Raw genomic sequence first — 18,353 nt, 5'->3', positions numbered from 1 at the left:
GATAGTTTTATTCCTTAAAAAGTTAAGATAAAATTAGTATTTTTTATCTATAAGACAAAAGCTAAAAGTAAATAAAACAGCCAGTCTTAATAAAAATTTGCAAGCATAAAGAAGTAAATTAAAAAAATTGACCTAAATGTGCAAAATTAAATAAAAAACTTTGTGATTTTGGACTTTAACATGTATCATTTGTACATCATTTGAAATTGACTTTATCGTTAATGTCATATTTTGGAAGCATTTATAGTTTGGATATGAAACCGAAAAGCATCTTCAAGTTGTAGATCTTAATGAACCAATATCTAAGAGATTGGCTTTTCTATTGGTTGTATGTAATATTATTGGCATGATTGCTAGTGGTTGGACGATCAAATGTTCCTCTAAGATCTGAAAGTAAACAAATCATTGGTAAAATAAGATGTTTTATGATGAGGCTTTAAAAATGAAACATAAAAATTGGATGAATGTATGCAGTTGATAGTAAATCCAATTTATGGACTACACTTCCATTATGTCGAAGCATCCCAAAAAGCCCAAAGTAGCATTTGGTTAGTATGAATAATTGTTAGCGAGTAAAAAAGACTTGTTGATAAGGTTGAAATCGAACAAGGATGTAATCTCCTATTTGAAAAACTACTTCATGTTGTTTTTTTATTAGCAAGCTATTTCATTTGCTTAAATGTGACACATAGATTGAGACAAAGTTGTTATAAAATTTTGTTACAATTAATAAGGTTATTTTTATGATTTCCATAAAGGAAGTGTAGATGATATCCATAACTAATGTAGGTTCTAGACATCCATAAATTATTTCAAGTAAGGTTTATTTTGATAAAGAGTTATGTTGGCCCATGAAAAAATAGTCACCAATTATAAAAGTTTCTCTGTTACAAAAAATTATATTCAATGCTAAGATTTGTTATTAGAAGCGAACTCTTTTTCATAATAATAATAAATTAGGGGGGGAATTCAACAATAAAAGCAAAAGATTATCATATTTTGATAATCAATCTGCTATTGAAAATAAAGGTTCTATCATTAGAGTTCGAAAGATTATTGAGAAAATTTATGAATGTATTCCCATTTTGCATTTGGGACATTCAACGAATTTAATAATTCTACGAATTTAGGGAGCTATGATTTTGCATGTTTATAGACACATGTTTTAACAAACATTTTAATTTGATCGTTCAATTTGTGCCAATAAAATTATTGAACAATTTATGAAAGAGGACATTAAAAACCTTCATGTCTTGCCATGGGTGTAGAATAAATTTTGTTCTTTATGAAGCTTTTTTAATTGAAATCTATAGGTAAAATAACTTGGCCTTTCCATAGAATGAAAGAATTTTTAGTGGTGCATTTATATATTCATAAAACGTTCAAAGCTTTGGTATGCATCCAAAGTGTTTCTAACAAAGAGCAAGCGGTAGAAGACAAAGCCATGTAACTTGTTGATTGGTTTGAACATATGGCTTGCAAAACTGAATATGAAATTTAACATTGCATTCATTTTGGAGGATTGGTTAAAAGAGAAGGCATAATGAGAAACTCGCAATCATCATAAGAGGTGCAAAATAGAAGAAAAATGTTGGGCTCATTCATTCATGTTAAGAATCCAACATATTTATCTAATTTGGAGTACAATGTGGTACATAATAATTCATAAAAAAAGTTCACCAATCATATGTAAAGAAAATAATCAATGTAAATATACTATTTATTAAATTTTTTTTCCCTAAGGATAAGATTGGGGACATAAACAATTTATGACTGAGACAAATTATACCAAAATTTAATATTTTTTGACTATTTTTTTTTTAATTTAGATTTTGGAAATGTGAATAATGATGAGGTCGAATATTAATTGATTTGAAATTTGGTTTAAAGACGGTTTGACGACAGAGTTATTGGTTTATCATAAATATTTAAAATGAGGAGGTGGGACAAAGCAACATTTTACATGGATCAATAGAAAATAGGCTTATGAGAGAAAGGAATTGTTGCCATTATTTTTCTAAATTTGTGAAAGTGAATAAATGTTAACAATGGGTGTGAATTGGATGCGGTGGGAGCCGACAGCCAACTTTGGTAGCTATAGGATGAAGTGATGCAAAAAATTGATACCAGTGGCACCATTTTTTATGTGGTTCTCCATGTTCTAATTAACTTGTAAATTTGTTGCATTAATAGATATGCTATGTTATAAATATTCATTTAATTCAACATACATAAAAAATTTGCATGAAATGATGATCATGCTTTTAAAATATGAAAATTTTCAATTACTTGGAATAAAATAGGCTGAGTACATGCATATAACACTGTTGTGCACTGAATGCACGTGCACATAATAATTTTTTACAAAATTTGGGTGATATAAATGAAAAAAAATAAAATTTAGATGTTGGATTGTAAATACACAACAATTGGGTGGTATGTAAGTAAATGCCCTAAAAAAATTAAATTATTGAAGAAATGCATTATTATTAATTTTTAACAATAATTGAATTCATATAGGCTTAGATGACTCCTAAGACCTAGGATATACAGACCTATATAATAACTCTGACACCTCACTATCATTAATCTTAGTTACTGTTTACATGGGCCAAATAGTAAAATATTACCGTTTTCCAGATCAGGCCTAATTTTTTTTAATGTTTTAAATAATATTTAATTGTAAAATAAAATTATTAGATAATTATAATCAGTTCGATCATGTAAGAGGGAAGTCTGGCAGGTAACGGGCATTGAGAGGCCGATGGCCACTGGGTACAGGCCGCAGGTCATCATTTTCCACCGGCATCTCCCGGTCACAGTGAACTTTTTCTTCAGTGAAGCTTACAGTACATTCCATGCCCCCATTTCCAGCAACAATTTCGGTTCCCTCTCCCACATTTTCTCCTCGTTTCTCTCTCCGCTCCTTCCAACCATTTCGCTCGATTCCAGCTCACTAGCACTCTATATAGAGAGCGTCAAGCCCCAGTTTTCGATCCGATAGTCTTCTTCTCTTCTAGCATTTAGCTCTTTCTGTCTTGCAGGGAAGAGATCAACTGATCATGGTGTTTACTTGTGTTTGTTTTCCTAATGCCTCACGGTTCACCGAACATTCCGCGATGAAGATCTTGGGAATTGTGTTGCTTCTGGGTTTCGGTACTTCTGTACTGAATCTATAGCCTTTCTGTCGAAATTGTTTGTCACGAACCCTAAAGTTGACATCTTTGGGGACTTTATTGTGTTAATCTGTGCTTTCTATGGAGGAGTTGATCAGGAGGAGGAATGGAGGTAATGGGTTTATTATCCAGTGCGTTTCTGTAAGTTTTTGAGTTTGAGATCTGGGGGATTGTAGTAGGTGTTTCTTTTACCTCCATGTCTGGGGCTCCAAAGCTCCGTTCTATGAATGTGACGGAATCAGACTCCCGGCCGATTCTAGGGCCAGCTGGAAATAAAACGAGGTTAACGACAATGTACCGGAAGCAGGCTTCGAACCTGCCGAGGGGGACGGAGAAAACTCAGTCGGAGTTAAAGGAGGAGAAGAAAGACTTAGCAATGGAAAGGGAGACTCAGCCATCATCGCTGCCAACGAGTCCTGTCGCGGTTCTGAGGAGGCAGAAACTGCTGTTGCAAGCTAATTTATCGATGGATGCTTCTTGCTCTTCGGACGCATCTACTGATTCCTTCTGCAGTCGTGCGTCGACGGGATTATTTGGCCGGAGGAGTTTTACCTCTAAGGGAAGACAGGGTGTTCCGAAACCTGAGAAGATTGTGGGTGATGGTGCTGTGATAGAAGCTACGGAGATCATGCAGATGAAGAAGAGGTGTGCTTGGGTAACACCTAACACTGGTTTGTTCTCCCATCATTCATTTCTGCATTGTGTGTTGAAATGATGAATGAATGCATCATTCCTGTTCATTTTCTTTAGCACTAATTAACTTCTAATAAAGTTTGCAAGCTGAAGGATTTACTACAAAGTAGAATTGTCACATTGCTTCAAGTTAAACAAGGCCATGCCTTGACTTCCATTAATTTACTATCTTTTTAAGGCAAACAAAAAGACGGTGTTTGGGCTTGGCAGCCAATTAGATCTAAGACATTGTTTGCTTGGAATCTTATAGTTTAGTGTTTTTGTTTAACTCTGCACTACAGGTTTAAAAGTTCTTTTTTTGAATTCTGAATAAGTTGCTACATGTTCATCCATGATTTTTTCTTTCATTCTTTGAAGTAAAAATGCTTTTTTTTTGTTTATTATTGTGAATAATGATGGTACTCATGGGTCCTATAACTGGTGGTGAATTTTCATGTACTTTATAATACAGTTTGAGTTCTGTCTTTTAGTTGAAAATTATGAATTGTCAAGGACTTGCATGCAATATGCATCTACACCGCAAATACATTTTGTTAAAATGCATGAACTGGAAGGGAATAATTGTCAAAATTGAAGGACAGTGTAGGCAGTTATTATTGTAGGAATCAAGTTGGTATAACGTTATGCTGTGGTCAGACATCAGATTTTCACATATAAATTCTGGCAAAACAAATTTATTTCTTCAATAACAAAAACAACACAACACATAATGGATAAACACCTACAATTTGAGAGGTAGGCCATATCTCCCAAATTCTATAATTAAAGGGGTAGATAATCTCTCCCAAACCCTTACCTTAAGACTCAAGACAATCTCATGCACCACCTAACCCTAAATATATTAACCCTATTTATAGAGCACAATAGTAACTGATAAAAGACTAAATTGTCATTAAGTACCAACGTAACAATGCTCCCTCTCAAAAAGACACCTTGTCCTCAAGCTGAAAAAAAGTGAAGGTGTTCCTTCCCCTCCTCAACTACAACCTTCTTTGTTTTTGCATCTCCTTTCTTTTCATCACATACTGTGAGAACTTGTAAGGTCTGATCATTACAACGGTGTCCCGGGGCAAACTCATCACACCGAGAACATAACCCTTTTGCTCGCTTCTCCTGAATCTTTGTCTCTGTAAAATACTTGAGTGTTGCCTCCTGTTCTGACCCATTATTCTTGTCTTCCAGAGCCTCCTAATGGACTTCTACTGTATAAGCTTTTGTTATCGTTGTGGTTGGAGCAGTTTAGTATGACGCTCCATATGGCTTCTTCTATTTGCTCGTTCCATTACGTTTCTATTTTCAACCAACTGTGCTAGTTCCATAGTTTCTCCCAAGCCTTGCGGTCTTAGCGTATGAAGTACTACCATATATTGGGCTTTAGTCATTTCATCAAATTTCTCTCAAATACTACTTCAAAAACCCTCCTAAGACGTCCCGACAATAGCTCGAATCTCTTCTTATACTTCATAATAGTCGCTTCTCGTGTCAATGCAAAGAATTCCTTAATGCAGATCTCTTTCCCGAATTGCTTGAAAACATTTCAACAAGCAATTCTTAAATTCCTTCAATGATCGGATCCCTCCACTAAAATCATGTTATGGCTTTCCCCTTCAAACATAATCCTACCGTCGTTAAGTTTTTCTCCTCATTTCACTCATTCATTGTGAAACATCACTTCACGCGGTACACCCACCCATTCACATCTTCTCCCTCGAAAATCAAAATCTTTAACTTTCTAACCCTAGCATCTCCACCCCAACTTCCTCTCCCTCTAGTGTTTTCCCCCTTTTACCTCTTCGATCATAGCTATATCCCGTTCCACTTCTCTCCTTCATTCTTCATGCTCCTCCATACTCCTTGCATAACTTCTTCCCTATGTTTCGGCTCAACCACCTCCATTGGAAATATCTGATTCACCCCACATCGAAACCCTGGGAGGGGTTCTTGATTGTGCATGATTTCCTCCTCGTGTTCCTCTCATCTGATTTCTTTCCCTTTCAATTTAGCCAATGATTCTTTTGTCAATATTTAGTTAGGGTTTGCAAATTGAACTACTAACAGGGTCTTAGATTGAATCTTGATAAGTCTCCTCGTCATCTCGTCCAAACTCTTGAATTTGTCAATCAGGAAGGATGAATTTCATGCAACTAAATTAGGTGTTTTTTATAATTATAAGCATCCTGATTTCCAATATCTTTATTCTGATTTATTTCTCTTTTAGCTGAATATTTAGATTAGGAATATGTAAAGTTACCTAAAATAGATTATGCACTTTATTTTGTACCTAAAATAGATTCTAAGATTGCTATTTAATTGAATGAAAACAAAAGGAAAAGACAATCGAGCTTATTCAAGATTCATCATATTTTTCTCAAAACTTTGACATGGTATCAGAGCCAAGCTTTTGTCCTAACTGATAGTCGTTGGAGAATTGTCAAGGCTCCCTTCCTGCCGGCATTCTTGCGGGACGGGAAGGGAAAAACTTTTCCTTTAGAAGAAAAAAAAAAACGCTGTCGTCTGCTCTTTGTCTAGCTCTGCTTCCTCCATCGCACATAGAGTCGCAGAGGATCTCGCTGTCGTCTGCTTCATACTTTGTACCGTCGCACGCAGGCGATCCTCCCGTCGACTTCCTCTATGGCAGGCTCGTTTGCTTCGTTTTCATCTTTTGCGCACCGGAAAAGTAAAGGGAGAGGAAGAAACAGAGAGGCTCGAACCACCCGCGACACAGTGAAGATGATGTCCGGCAGTGATGACACAACCATTGATAACTAGAAAGTCTCCGGATATGTACCGGCGGTTTCCGGCCCGGACCACGTCTCTAAGTTCACATAGTCTAACCTAAATACTTTATGCCGTCCGAAGCGAAGGGCAGGATTACAGGCATTTTCAAGCCACCGAGCGATGTAGATGACACGTTCTCGAAACCAAATGATGGGATTTCCGACGATACGCAGACAGAGTTGATGCGAAAGTTCATGGTGTTTGCTTACAAGCCCTACTTCGATGTTGATACTTCAGATGGGTTGGTTAGGATTAAAGAGTCACTTTTCCCATTTAAGGTGAGCTTTACAGAGATGACGGGCAACAACCCAGATTTGTATGGGCCGTTTTGGATATGCCCAACTTTAACATTTGCAGTAGCTTCAATAGGGACTTTCGTCACGAACCTGACACACAAGTTTCAGAAGAAGGAATGGGATTATGACATTTGGTCACACAGTCTGCTGGTTGATTCTATGATTATGTCACTATTGTTCCTCTTGGATTATACATTATTCTCAAATACTTCTTCACACCTTTAGGACTCTTTATGAAATGTTTGCTGCTCTTCTCATGAAGAACAAGGCGGAAAAAAAAGAATTATGTTTTGAAGGAGATATAACTTATTCTGAAGTGCAAAATCCATTTGTTGTGGAATACAAGGATTCTTGAGTTAAAAAAAAAACTGTTATGTTTGTATTATTATTCGTTTGATTTGGATTTTCTTCACTAGACATCGCTGCTTCTGTGGCATCTTCGACTGCCTCTTACGCTTCGCGTCGTCCGCTTAAGTTTTGGCTTCGACACTCCTTAAATCGATGGCCTCGGCTTCGGCTTCAGCAAACCATTGATCTTAGGCTTCAACACTCTTGGGCTTCGACACTCTTAGGCTCGGCTTCTCGGGTTTCTACACTTTTTGGGCTTCGGCAATCTCGGGCTTCGGCCTCTCGGGCTTCGGCCTCTCGGGCTTCCACTTTTTGGGCTTCGGCAATCTCGGGCTTGGCCCTCTCGGGCTTCGGCCCTCTCGGGCTTCGGCATTCTCAGGCTTCAGCATTTTTAGGCTTCGGCATTTTTAGGCTTCGACACTTTGGGCTTCAGCATTTTCAGGTTTCGACACTCACGACTTGAGAATTTTTTGTCCCGATAGTGTTATCAGTTTCTTGTTAGCAAATTGATGCTTCCTGATCAGTCACCATCAATTTGAGGGGGATGTCAATCCGGAAGGACGGAAATCAGGATGTCAATCCGGAAGGACGGAAATCAGACAATTAAATTAGGAGTTTTTTATAATTAAAAACATCTTTATTTCCATCTTTATTTAGATTTATTTCTCTTTTAGCTGAATATTTAGATTAGGAGTATGTATTATTAAGTTACCTAAAATAGATTATGCACTTTATTTTGTACCTAAAATTGATTGTAAGATTGTTATTTAATGGAATGAAAGCAAATGTAAAAGGCAATCGAGCCTATTCGAGATTCATCCTATTTTTCTCAAAAATTTGACAGAATTGGTTGTCAATGGATGAAATTTTTTAGTCTTTGGTTGAGAACCTTTTTTGCTATCCCGAATTTGATTTGATTCACTTCTTTCTCCAATTTCTTCTTCAAATCATCTATTTTCTTGGCTTCTATTGGTGCATATATGACTCCAAAACTTTTTTTTAATGTGATCCCATCGTTGGTTTCATTTGTAACAGAAATTAGGGCAAAACATATTTCCTTCTTCAATAACACAACAACAAAACACATAAATGATAGATACCTACAATTCGAGAGTTATGCGATTTCTCCCAAGTCTTACAATTTGAGAGGTAGTAAATCTCTCCCAACCCTAAATAAATTAATCCTAAGACTCAAGTTACAATCTCATGTATCACCTAACAGTAAACATATTGACCCTATTTATAGTTCACCATAATAGTTGATAAAAGACTAAATTGCCCTTAGATTAATAAAAGATTAAATTTCCCCAAGGACTAACGTAACAGGCTAGCAATAAAAATTCTATATTTTTTAATACAATTCATGAAGGCGGAAGTTTGGGAGATATTAGAAGATGACCCCTTGGATCTTTTCATCATCTTTCCCACTCTATTGATATGCTTGTGCTTCATTTTGAAAAACTCTGTTTTCAAGTGGTAGGTAGGTACTTGCATGTTGAGAATCTTGTTATTTGAAGGGTCATTTACATACATTCAACTTAATTCTTATGTATTTATATTTCTAACACCTAAATTGTACTTTTTACATGTATACCTCCCAATCCTTCATATCACATAAAAAAATAGCATTATTTTAACTTTTAAAATGTGAAATACAGCTTTTCATACATAGATAAGGTGGCATGCTTGTAAAAATTGAAGCTTTGGTGTTAGATATGTAAATACATAGGAATTGAGTGGTAAATGTAAATTTTCCTATTTCAGAATATGCAGAATTGATGCAATCATGTATAAAAACTTGAATATGATGTTGATTTAATCTGTTTTGGCAGATTCATCTTATGTGATCTTTCATGATGAAGAGTGGGGTGTTCCTGTCCATGATGATAAGTATATTTCCTCAATAACTTGAATTCTGTCTGTTCAGAGAAACTCAAGAATTTCAATCCCTGATGATATAAAAATTCTACAGGAAACTATTTGAATTGCTTGTACTGTCAGGTGCTTTAGCCGAACTTACTTGGCCAGAAATCCTTAACAGAAGGCAAATATTCAGGTATCATTCAATCCTATATATTTACATGCATACCACTAAATTCCTATATATTTACATATCTAACACCTAAACTTCAAGTTTTACATATATGCCATCTTATCCACACATAAGTGATATGTATGTAAATGCCCCATAGATAAGTTATGCTGAATCTATATGTTGGAATAACTTCTTCTGAACCAACTGATACAGGGAAGTCTTCATGAACTTTGATCCTGTGCTGATTTCAAAAATGAATAAGAAGAAGCTAATCTCCCCAGGAAGCATCGCGAGCTCCCTTCTTTCAGAGGCAAAACTTCGAGCTGTTGTCGAAAACGGACAACTAATCGTCAAGGTTCGTTCACATATCTTCATCATTTTTCTCTTTCTAAGCCTTTTGCAGCAGCATTTTTTTCTCATAGAGAGTAATTCTGTAAAAATAACACTCACTGATTACACGAGGTCATTTTAGTCTAAAAGTCTATAGAAGTGACAAATTAGTCTCTAAATTCTTTTTAAGTTGGGCTGAAATAGTCCTCTATGGAGATTGTTTCAGCTAAAAGTAAAAGGAGTGAGGGGACTAAATTGAAACTTTATAGAATTTGAGACTAAAATGATCCCCTACAAGTGAGGCTGTCGAGCATCATTAATTGCTCGGAAATTGATTCAAATTTTGACTCGTATCGAGATCAGATCAAAATAAACAAGCCGAGCTACGAGCCAAAGATTTGGATCAAAATTTTTTCGAACAGACCCCAACTTGACTCGAAACCATTTCGTTAACAACCCCATGATGTTAGAGTTGTGAATTTAGTGAATTTAGCTCGGAGATCGTTACAATAACAACAACAACCACAAAAACTAAGCTTTATCCCACTAAGCGGGAGTTGGCTACATGAATCCTTTTTTTCACCACATCTTATTGAATTTAGCTCGAAGATCAGTAATCGCTCGAAGATTGATTCGAATATTGGTTCGGATCGAAATAAAAGTGCTGAGCTCCAAGTCAAAATTTTGAATTGAATTTTTTTCGAGTTGATTTTGAGTTGACCTAAGATCAGCTCGAAATTGGATCATTAACAGCCCTACCTACAAAGAGTCAGGGAATCATTTTGACACTTTTGACGTTGGAAAAACAATTTTGAAGCTTGAATGTTTTAGTTCTTCAACCCATATCCATTCATTCTATATACGTCAATGTTTTGCCAGCCATCAGTTGGCCCAAACCTCCTAGTTGATGACTGCAGCTTAGCAATCATTGTCTGCCATGTGAAAAAGGAATCTAAATTTAATGAACTCCAGGTAATAATAATGGAAGATTTACATACATACCACTCAATTCCTATGTATTTATATATCTAACACTTACAATTTTTATATACATGCCACTTTTCCTATGCACGAGAAGGTGTATTCCACTTATTAAAAGTTACAATGGCGGTATTTTTGATGTGATATGAGCAATTTGAATGGTATAAATGTAAAATATAAAGTTATGCATAGGAATAGAGGGGTTGTATGTAAATGACCCCCCCTTTTTTTAAAAAAAATTATATATTTATATAAAATATTCTTGAAGCATTAGCTAAGGAAAGTCTATATATCTTTTAAGGTTTTAGTATGTGAATGAGCAAAATAAAAAAGCATGCACAGATGGCTCTTCATCACAATTTTTAGGAAGAATTACACACATACCACTCATTTCTTATGTATTTACGTATCTAACATCTAAACTTCATTTTTTAACATACACACCACTTTATCTAAGCATGAAGCAGTGTATTTCACTTTTTAAAAGTTAAAATGGTGGTGTTTTTGACATGATATGAATCCTTTGGGTGGTATAAATGTAAAAACTAAAATTTAGGTGTTAGATATGTAAATACATAGGAATTGGGTGGTATGCATGTAAATGCCCCAATCATAATAATAATTACTAATTTATTACTTCACCTAAAATGCACTCTCTGAACCTGCTGAGTAGGCCATATAATCATAACATTTTGCGCGAATCCTCATTTTCAACAGCTCCTTTATCATGTCTGGTCCATATCTTTATCAGCCTATTCTTTTATCTCACCTCTCATCACCATTGCTTTGTTGGATTGGTGAAGATTATAGAGGAGTTTGGATCATTCAATGAGTACTGTTGGAGCTTTGTGAGCCACAGACCAATAGTGAGCCGATTCCGTTACCCTCGTCAGATCCCCGTGAAGACCCCCAAGGCAGATTCAATCAGCAAGGACCTTGTGAGGAGGGGTTTTCGTGGAGTGGGGCCCACAGTCATATATTCGTTCATGCAGACGGCAGGGTTGACCAATGATCACGTCGTCGGCTGCTTCAGGTTCGACGAATGCGGCGAAGCTGCCAACCTAAAACCTCGAGGTTGCAGTGAGAGCTCGAGTTGCGGAGAAGAACGGAAAGAAGATATTGTTTTAGACATCATAGCAATGAATTTAGAGAGCAAATAGGTAGAATGCGAGAGCTGTTGTTGTTTCTGGAATACTAACCCTTTCTCGACATTAAAAAAAATGTGGTCCTGTTATGCATGAAGTGATGGTGAATCCTCTGAAATGTTAAATTTTTTTTTTAGATTTTAAACCAGGCCAACACAATTTTGTTATTAAGTGTAAACTGGAGAGATTGAAGTGGTTTTCTGCTAAGTTGAGAGCATTCTGGTTTGACAGCAAATCAAAAGTATTATTCATTTTAAGAAATTGTTTCCTGCACTTGCTGAAGTGAGAAGAATCTGCTGAATTTTGCACTGTAAATTCTGTAAATGTCAGCCGAACACTTGAATTAATGTCTTAGTTTGTTTTGTTGTTTTATTTTTAAATTATGGGAAAGTTTTACTTTAACCAAAAAAGAGAGGCTTTTCTTGTGTTATGAAATGGATACATAGTGCAATATGGTCAGAACGGCGTATGTGCCCTTTGGGCTGTCTAACGCCCTGAGGTGCCACCAGAAGCAGAATCTCGTATTTCTTCCAGAGAATCTCTTAATTGTTCCAGAACAACTAGAAAGAGATTCTTTAACCAGAAAGGATTCAGTTCAGATGTAGGATACTTATCCAGAAGTTTTCGAAATTCCATCATGTATGATGGAATCATCAAAGATTTGATCTTTTCTAACTCTATTGATAGAGTCAACATGCTTCTTTTTTTGTTTTTTTTTGCATTGAATTCTTTTTTTTTAATTATTGTAGATTCTCAAAAATTATTAGAAAAAGAGGAGGACTTGATGAATATTCGTTCGCTGGAACCCGAAGTGAAAATTGTTGTAGACAGGAATCCTATAAAAACGTCTTTCGAGGAATGGGCCCGGATTCGGGTCCACAACCATGGGTTCCAATGCGCGAGATCTTGCATCTTCTTCATCTCTCCCACATTTCTCTTTGTATGAATATTTAACATTGACCAATGAAATTTTTAATGATTGACCGTTCAATGTGAATTTCCATTGAAAATTTCAATGTTTCAATAATGAAATTCTATTCATATTGAAGTAATTTAAAGGAAGTTCAATTAAGTCAAGTTAAAAAGAAAGAAAAATAAAGTAGTATTCCTTTTAGTACTAGTAATTTTACTACTTCATTTTGGATCGACTTCGTTCGCTATGGAATTTCTAACTCTTTTCTTTTTTGAATTATTAGAATTCGAATGACTTCGAAGTACTAGAATCTAAAATGAAGTGTTGAGGTATAAATTTGATGTTCAGAGGGTTCAGGTTTGCTTGATATTGCTTTCAGACTATTTTTTTTTTTTATAAAAAAATAATTTAAAAAGTTAATGTGTGTTTGAATAACAACATTTTCATATTTTTGGAGAAAATTTAAGCAAATTTAATTGCAAACACACAAATAGTGTAAGATGCAAAATCTTGAATTCAGGATCTCAAAGTTGAAGTTCTCAACAAGACTAAATAATATAAAAAATCATAAATATTTATTATATCTGAAAATTTAGGATTAAATTAGAAATATCTAACTTAAATTTTACGATGAATAATTTATTTTTTTCTTATTTATTTATTTGGAGTCACATAAGCTGAACCAAATCGAACGAGTCTATTCATGCTTGCCTTGTTAAAATATTGAGTTCAAAATATCTATCTTATAATGATCGATTCGTTTGATGAATGATTAAGACACATGTTTTTTTTATCAAGCCAAATGTGAGCTTTTCATGAATGATGAGTTTTTTTGATAGTTATATAAGTTGTGATGGTAATGCTTTTATTTTATTTTTATTTATTGTCTCCGTGGACTCTGAAAAATTTCAAGGCCCTGCAAACTATTTTTGTTGAGTTGAGATAGCTTTGAGGGTCAAACTTTCAAGAGGTAGATTGGATTGTATATAAGAAACTGCCTTGAGATTTCATGCTAATTGTGTGAGGACATTTTGATCTAGGGCTTGAGATTTCACATATGCACAAGCCAATAGGATTAATTACCCCTCCCATCTTATTAGAGATCCTACAATAGTAATTGCTTTTATGCTCTACAATCTTACATACTTCTCCTTATTCTTACTCAGTAGACAACTTGTCTCAATCTTGCCAAGGTGAATCATCGTTCTCCCTCCCTAAAATTTTTCATGCCCACATCAAAATCTAGGCAAACACAAGCCCTCACAACATACAACTACCATATATGGAGCTCCCAAGCTATTTACAATCAATGAATTTCAAGGTTCTATCCTATCCAATTTATCCGAAGAGCCACTGCCTCACCTTCCCCCAACTAAGATCACATCCTACAGAAACTCATAGACCAAAATTTGTCAACTGCCTCTATTCCACCATTTTTCCAACCATACCACCTCATGTTTTATCTATAGAATCAAATGTTGCCATCTGAAATACCCTCATCAAAAGATTTCAATAAACCCACAGCTCCAAGGTGATATAACTCAAAAGTGAACTACACCATCACAATAAAGAATTACACAATAACCTAATACATTACCCACTCAAATCCCTTATAGATCAGTTGGTAGGAACATGATACAAGTTGGATACTAAAGATATTATTCTCTACATTCTCAATGACCTTTTCTCTAGTTACCAATCATTCAAAACTGCTACCACGACTAGACTAGAGCCAATTTATCTTGATGATTTATACTCTTTTCTTTATAATGAAGAAATAAACCTACAAAAAAAAAAAAAAAATTCAAACAACCGCCTTCTTTGCCTTATTATCCGACTTTGGTTGCAAAACTAAATCAATTATGACTGTGAAACACACTGTCAATCTCAACGCCATTCAAAGCATAACAACAACGACAAAAATTCCAAATCCTCACATATTTTCCAAATCGGTGGCAAACAATGTGAGTCTGAACTAGTTTGTTGGCATCATATCAACTCATACACTTCAACAACGTCAAACAACACCTCAGCACTCACTGCCAACTCCTCCCCCACAACAAAATATTGGCTTTTTCATACAAGTGCAACCTCCCCTCTCATTTATGATTACTCTCAACTTTAGTAGCCAACAAAATATCATGGTCCTGAATAACTTATCAACTCATACACTTCAACAACGTCAAACAACACCTTAGCACTCACTGCCAACTCCTCCCCCACAACAAAATATTGGCTTTTTCATACAAGTGCAACCTCCCCCCTCATTTATGATTACTCTCAACTTTAGTAGCCAACAAAATATCATGGTCCTGAATAACTTATCATTGGTGATTGAAATTCACTTCCTATCCCAAAGTGGTCGTGGCATACCTATCCCATCTTGTAAGCTTCTTTTATTTAGACTACTTCATGTACCCTCCTTATCACACAACCTTCTTTTTGTCCAATACTTAACTAATGATAACTTGCTCAATTCACTTTATTTCTAATTGTTTTAAAATCAAGGATCAAACATCAAAAAAAATACCACAATTCAGTCAGAGTAGTCTTTATCCAAAGCCACAAATTTAATTATTACAATTCACTATAGTTTCAATTAACTTATGACACCAAAGACTGGAATATTGACACAGTTTAGTAGTCACAACCATATCTCAACAAAACCCAACCCTTCATATTTCACCTTATGCTTCTTCTTCAATGCATGTAGGGTTTCTAAAAGCCATAAATTACTTTTTTCCTATTTCATCTAATTTGTCCAAGCAATTGTTTGCTTTAGTACACTTAGATCTATGGGGCCTTGGCCTGATTCCCTCATCTAATGGCTATAAATAGTTTGTCATTTTCATTGATGTCCATTCTAGATACAGTTGGTTTTGTAGTGGTTACTAAATCAAAAACTACATAAGTTCATTTCAAATCATAAATTAATTATCAATCAATTCCTTAGCAGCATCAAATCTCTATGATCTGATGAAGGATGAGAATACACCTCAAATTAATTCAACATATACCTTCACTCTCATGGTATAATACATAACTTTGCCTGCCGATATAAGCCTGAACAAAATAGTGTTAGCGACGCATGCACCACCACCTCGTAGATACCACTTGCACACTATAGTGTGATGCATATCTCCCATTATCCCTAGGGCTCTATGCCTTATATCCACCATAGTCTACATCATCAACCGACCACCCTTTAAAACTATTGAAATTAAAACTTCCTACTTGTTACAAAAATCTAAAACTAGCTAACAACACTCATTTATGTATATTTGGATACTCTTGTTTTCTCTAGCAAGAACCAACCTCGCTATACAAACTAGCACTGCGTCAACCCACCATGTGTTTCTCCATTATTCTGCAATGGTTAAAGGATACTACTTCCTTGATCTTTCTGCAAACAAATTAATCATTTTTAGACATGCTGTATTTCACAAAAATCAATATCCATATTTCTCATTACAAAAAATCACCACAAGAAACAAACATCACCCATCCCTCCCTTAATTTTGGTTCCAACTTCTGATACCACCCTTCAACTTGCACATTCGTCAACTTAACCATCTCACCAATTGCCATCCCCAATCCAACCTAACACAAATACCTCCACGTCTAATCTCTTACCAACCTCACAAAACTCTTCTCTCTCCTATTACCCACACAACATGCACCACCCTCTCATACATTTCACCTTATGACCGACTATTCTTAGACAGAAACCTAAATGTAGAAACAACTTAAATCTCACTTATCATCTAATCACCTACCCAACAAACTTCACTCAATCTTTTAAAGACATTCGACGGAGATAGGCTATGTCCAATGTGTTTACGGAACTTAACAATAAGGAATCTGAGATCTTGTTAAACCCCCACCAAATCAATCCATCTTGGGGTGCAAATGGACATTCAAAACTAAATTCACCCCAATGGATCCAAAGCTCATCACAAATCTTGTTTGGTCACTTAGGGGTATCCACACGAATGACAAATTATGAGGAAACATTCGGTCTAGTTTCCACGATGCCTATAATTCATGATTTTCTCATGGTGACTCTCCAATTTGACTGGCAAGTAAAACAGATCGATGTTTCCATTGTCGTTCTTCATGGCACAAGCCTAGACAATATATTTTACATGACATAATCTCTAGAATTTCTAGACACACCACCTCAATTACATATGTCGAATGAAAATCATCTATGAACTTAAGCATGCTCCAAGGCTGTGATTCCCCACTTTCTTTGGATATATCATAGAACAAGCTTTATTCTCTGCTCAACGACCTCTTATTACTCATATACACCTCTACCTATCAACACATCTATCCTTAAGGAGATAATACTAGTTTCATCCAACAATTCATCCAAAAATTTCATTATCATTTTAGTCTAGAAGTGGGTCCTATCTCCACCTTCCTTGGCCATCAATGAATTTGTGTGGCGATCAACGACATTGATTGGAGGTCCATCATTGATTACTGCTTTCTCATTAGGCACATACCCATTCTCTAGAGAGTTTTGACACAAAAGACTGATGTTTGGCCCTCAACATAAGTTGAATACCGCACGCATGCTAGCAACTAGCCAACCACAACCACAGAGATCGTGTTGCTTCATTGTCTCATACAAAATCTCAAACTACCCTTGGCTCCCACAACACCTCCACAATCACTATAGCCTACAATACTATCTTCCATTTCATGCAGGACCACATTGTGCTGAAAACCCTTCTACCCTGTCATTTGACCACACAAGATCAAATAATAGATACACTCACTACAACGCCTATCTACATCCATATTTTGCAAGTTAAGGGATAAACTTAAGATTTATCTTCTTGAATCCTAAGTTTGAACGGAGGGGGAGGGGTAAGGGGGTGTGCAAACAACATTTATACACATAACAAACAATACGAGAAGCAATCATCCCCTACTGTCCTTCTGTCCTTAGCAATAACTACCTCAATAAAGTATAACCATACATTACAATATATTCCCATATACCAAATGATATATATACTACAAATCAATAACTATTCTACATATACATAAATGAACACTATTCAATCTACATCTTTATCTTTTATGGTCTATTCCTTCTTTAATGCATTCAAACTTCTATTCTGAACAAGTTCCCAGAAATAAACAAATGCCTCATTCGCTCATGCAATATCCTATTTAATTCTTTTTTGGTGTATTATGTAGGGCCCCTAACAACATAAACACACATAACAAATAATAAGAGAAGTGGTCCCTCACTCTCCTTGTGCTTTTAGCAATAATTACCTCAATACATCACAACCACACATCACAATATATTCCCATATAACAAATGATACATATACAACATATCTATAACTATTCCACATATACATAAATGAATACTATTCAATTTACATCGTTATCTTTCTAGTCTATTTTTTCTATAATCTATTTAAACATCTATTCTGTACGGGTTCCAGCAAAATAATATTATATCTCTCATGCAACATCATATTTATTTCTTTTTTTGAGTACATTAAGTAGGGCGACCCTAACAACATATATACACATAACAAACAATACGAGAAGTGGTTGTCCCTTATTGTCCTTAGCAATAATTACCTTAATAAATCACAACCACATACACAATATGTACTCATATACCAA

At 35.4% G+C, this 18,353-nt stretch overlaps 1 protein-coding gene and 1 pseudogene across 1 annotated transcript; both read left to right on the top strand.

The window, feature by feature from the left end:
- The first annotated feature begins 2,767 nt into the window (after positions 1-2,767).
- On the top strand, positions 2,768-12,236 carry LOC110029248. The gene is made up of 6 exons (XM_020731448.1): positions 2,768-3,288; positions 3,356-3,847; positions 9,124-9,181; positions 9,264-9,347; positions 9,540-9,681; positions 11,441-12,236. Exons 1-6 carry the CDS (start codon positions 3,258-3,260, stop codon positions 11,795-11,797), a joined length of 1,164 nt encoding a protein of 387 aa, XP_020587107.1. The 5' UTR covers positions 2,768-3,257; the 3' UTR covers positions 11,798-12,236.
- Positions 6,600-7,754, top strand: LOC110029141 (annotated as a pseudogene).
- Positions 12,237-18,353: the final 6,117 nt, after the last annotated feature.

This window comes from Phalaenopsis equestris, unplaced genomic scaffold (genome assembly GCF_001263595.1).
Source record: "Phalaenopsis equestris unplaced genomic scaffold, ASM126359v1 Scaffold000552, whole genome shotgun sequence".
NCBI lineage: Eukaryota > Viridiplantae > Streptophyta > Magnoliopsida > Asparagales > Orchidaceae > Phalaenopsis > Phalaenopsis equestris.
The sequence above is the reverse complement of the archived record's forward strand: the minus strand, read 5'-3'. Positions and strand labels throughout refer to the sequence as shown.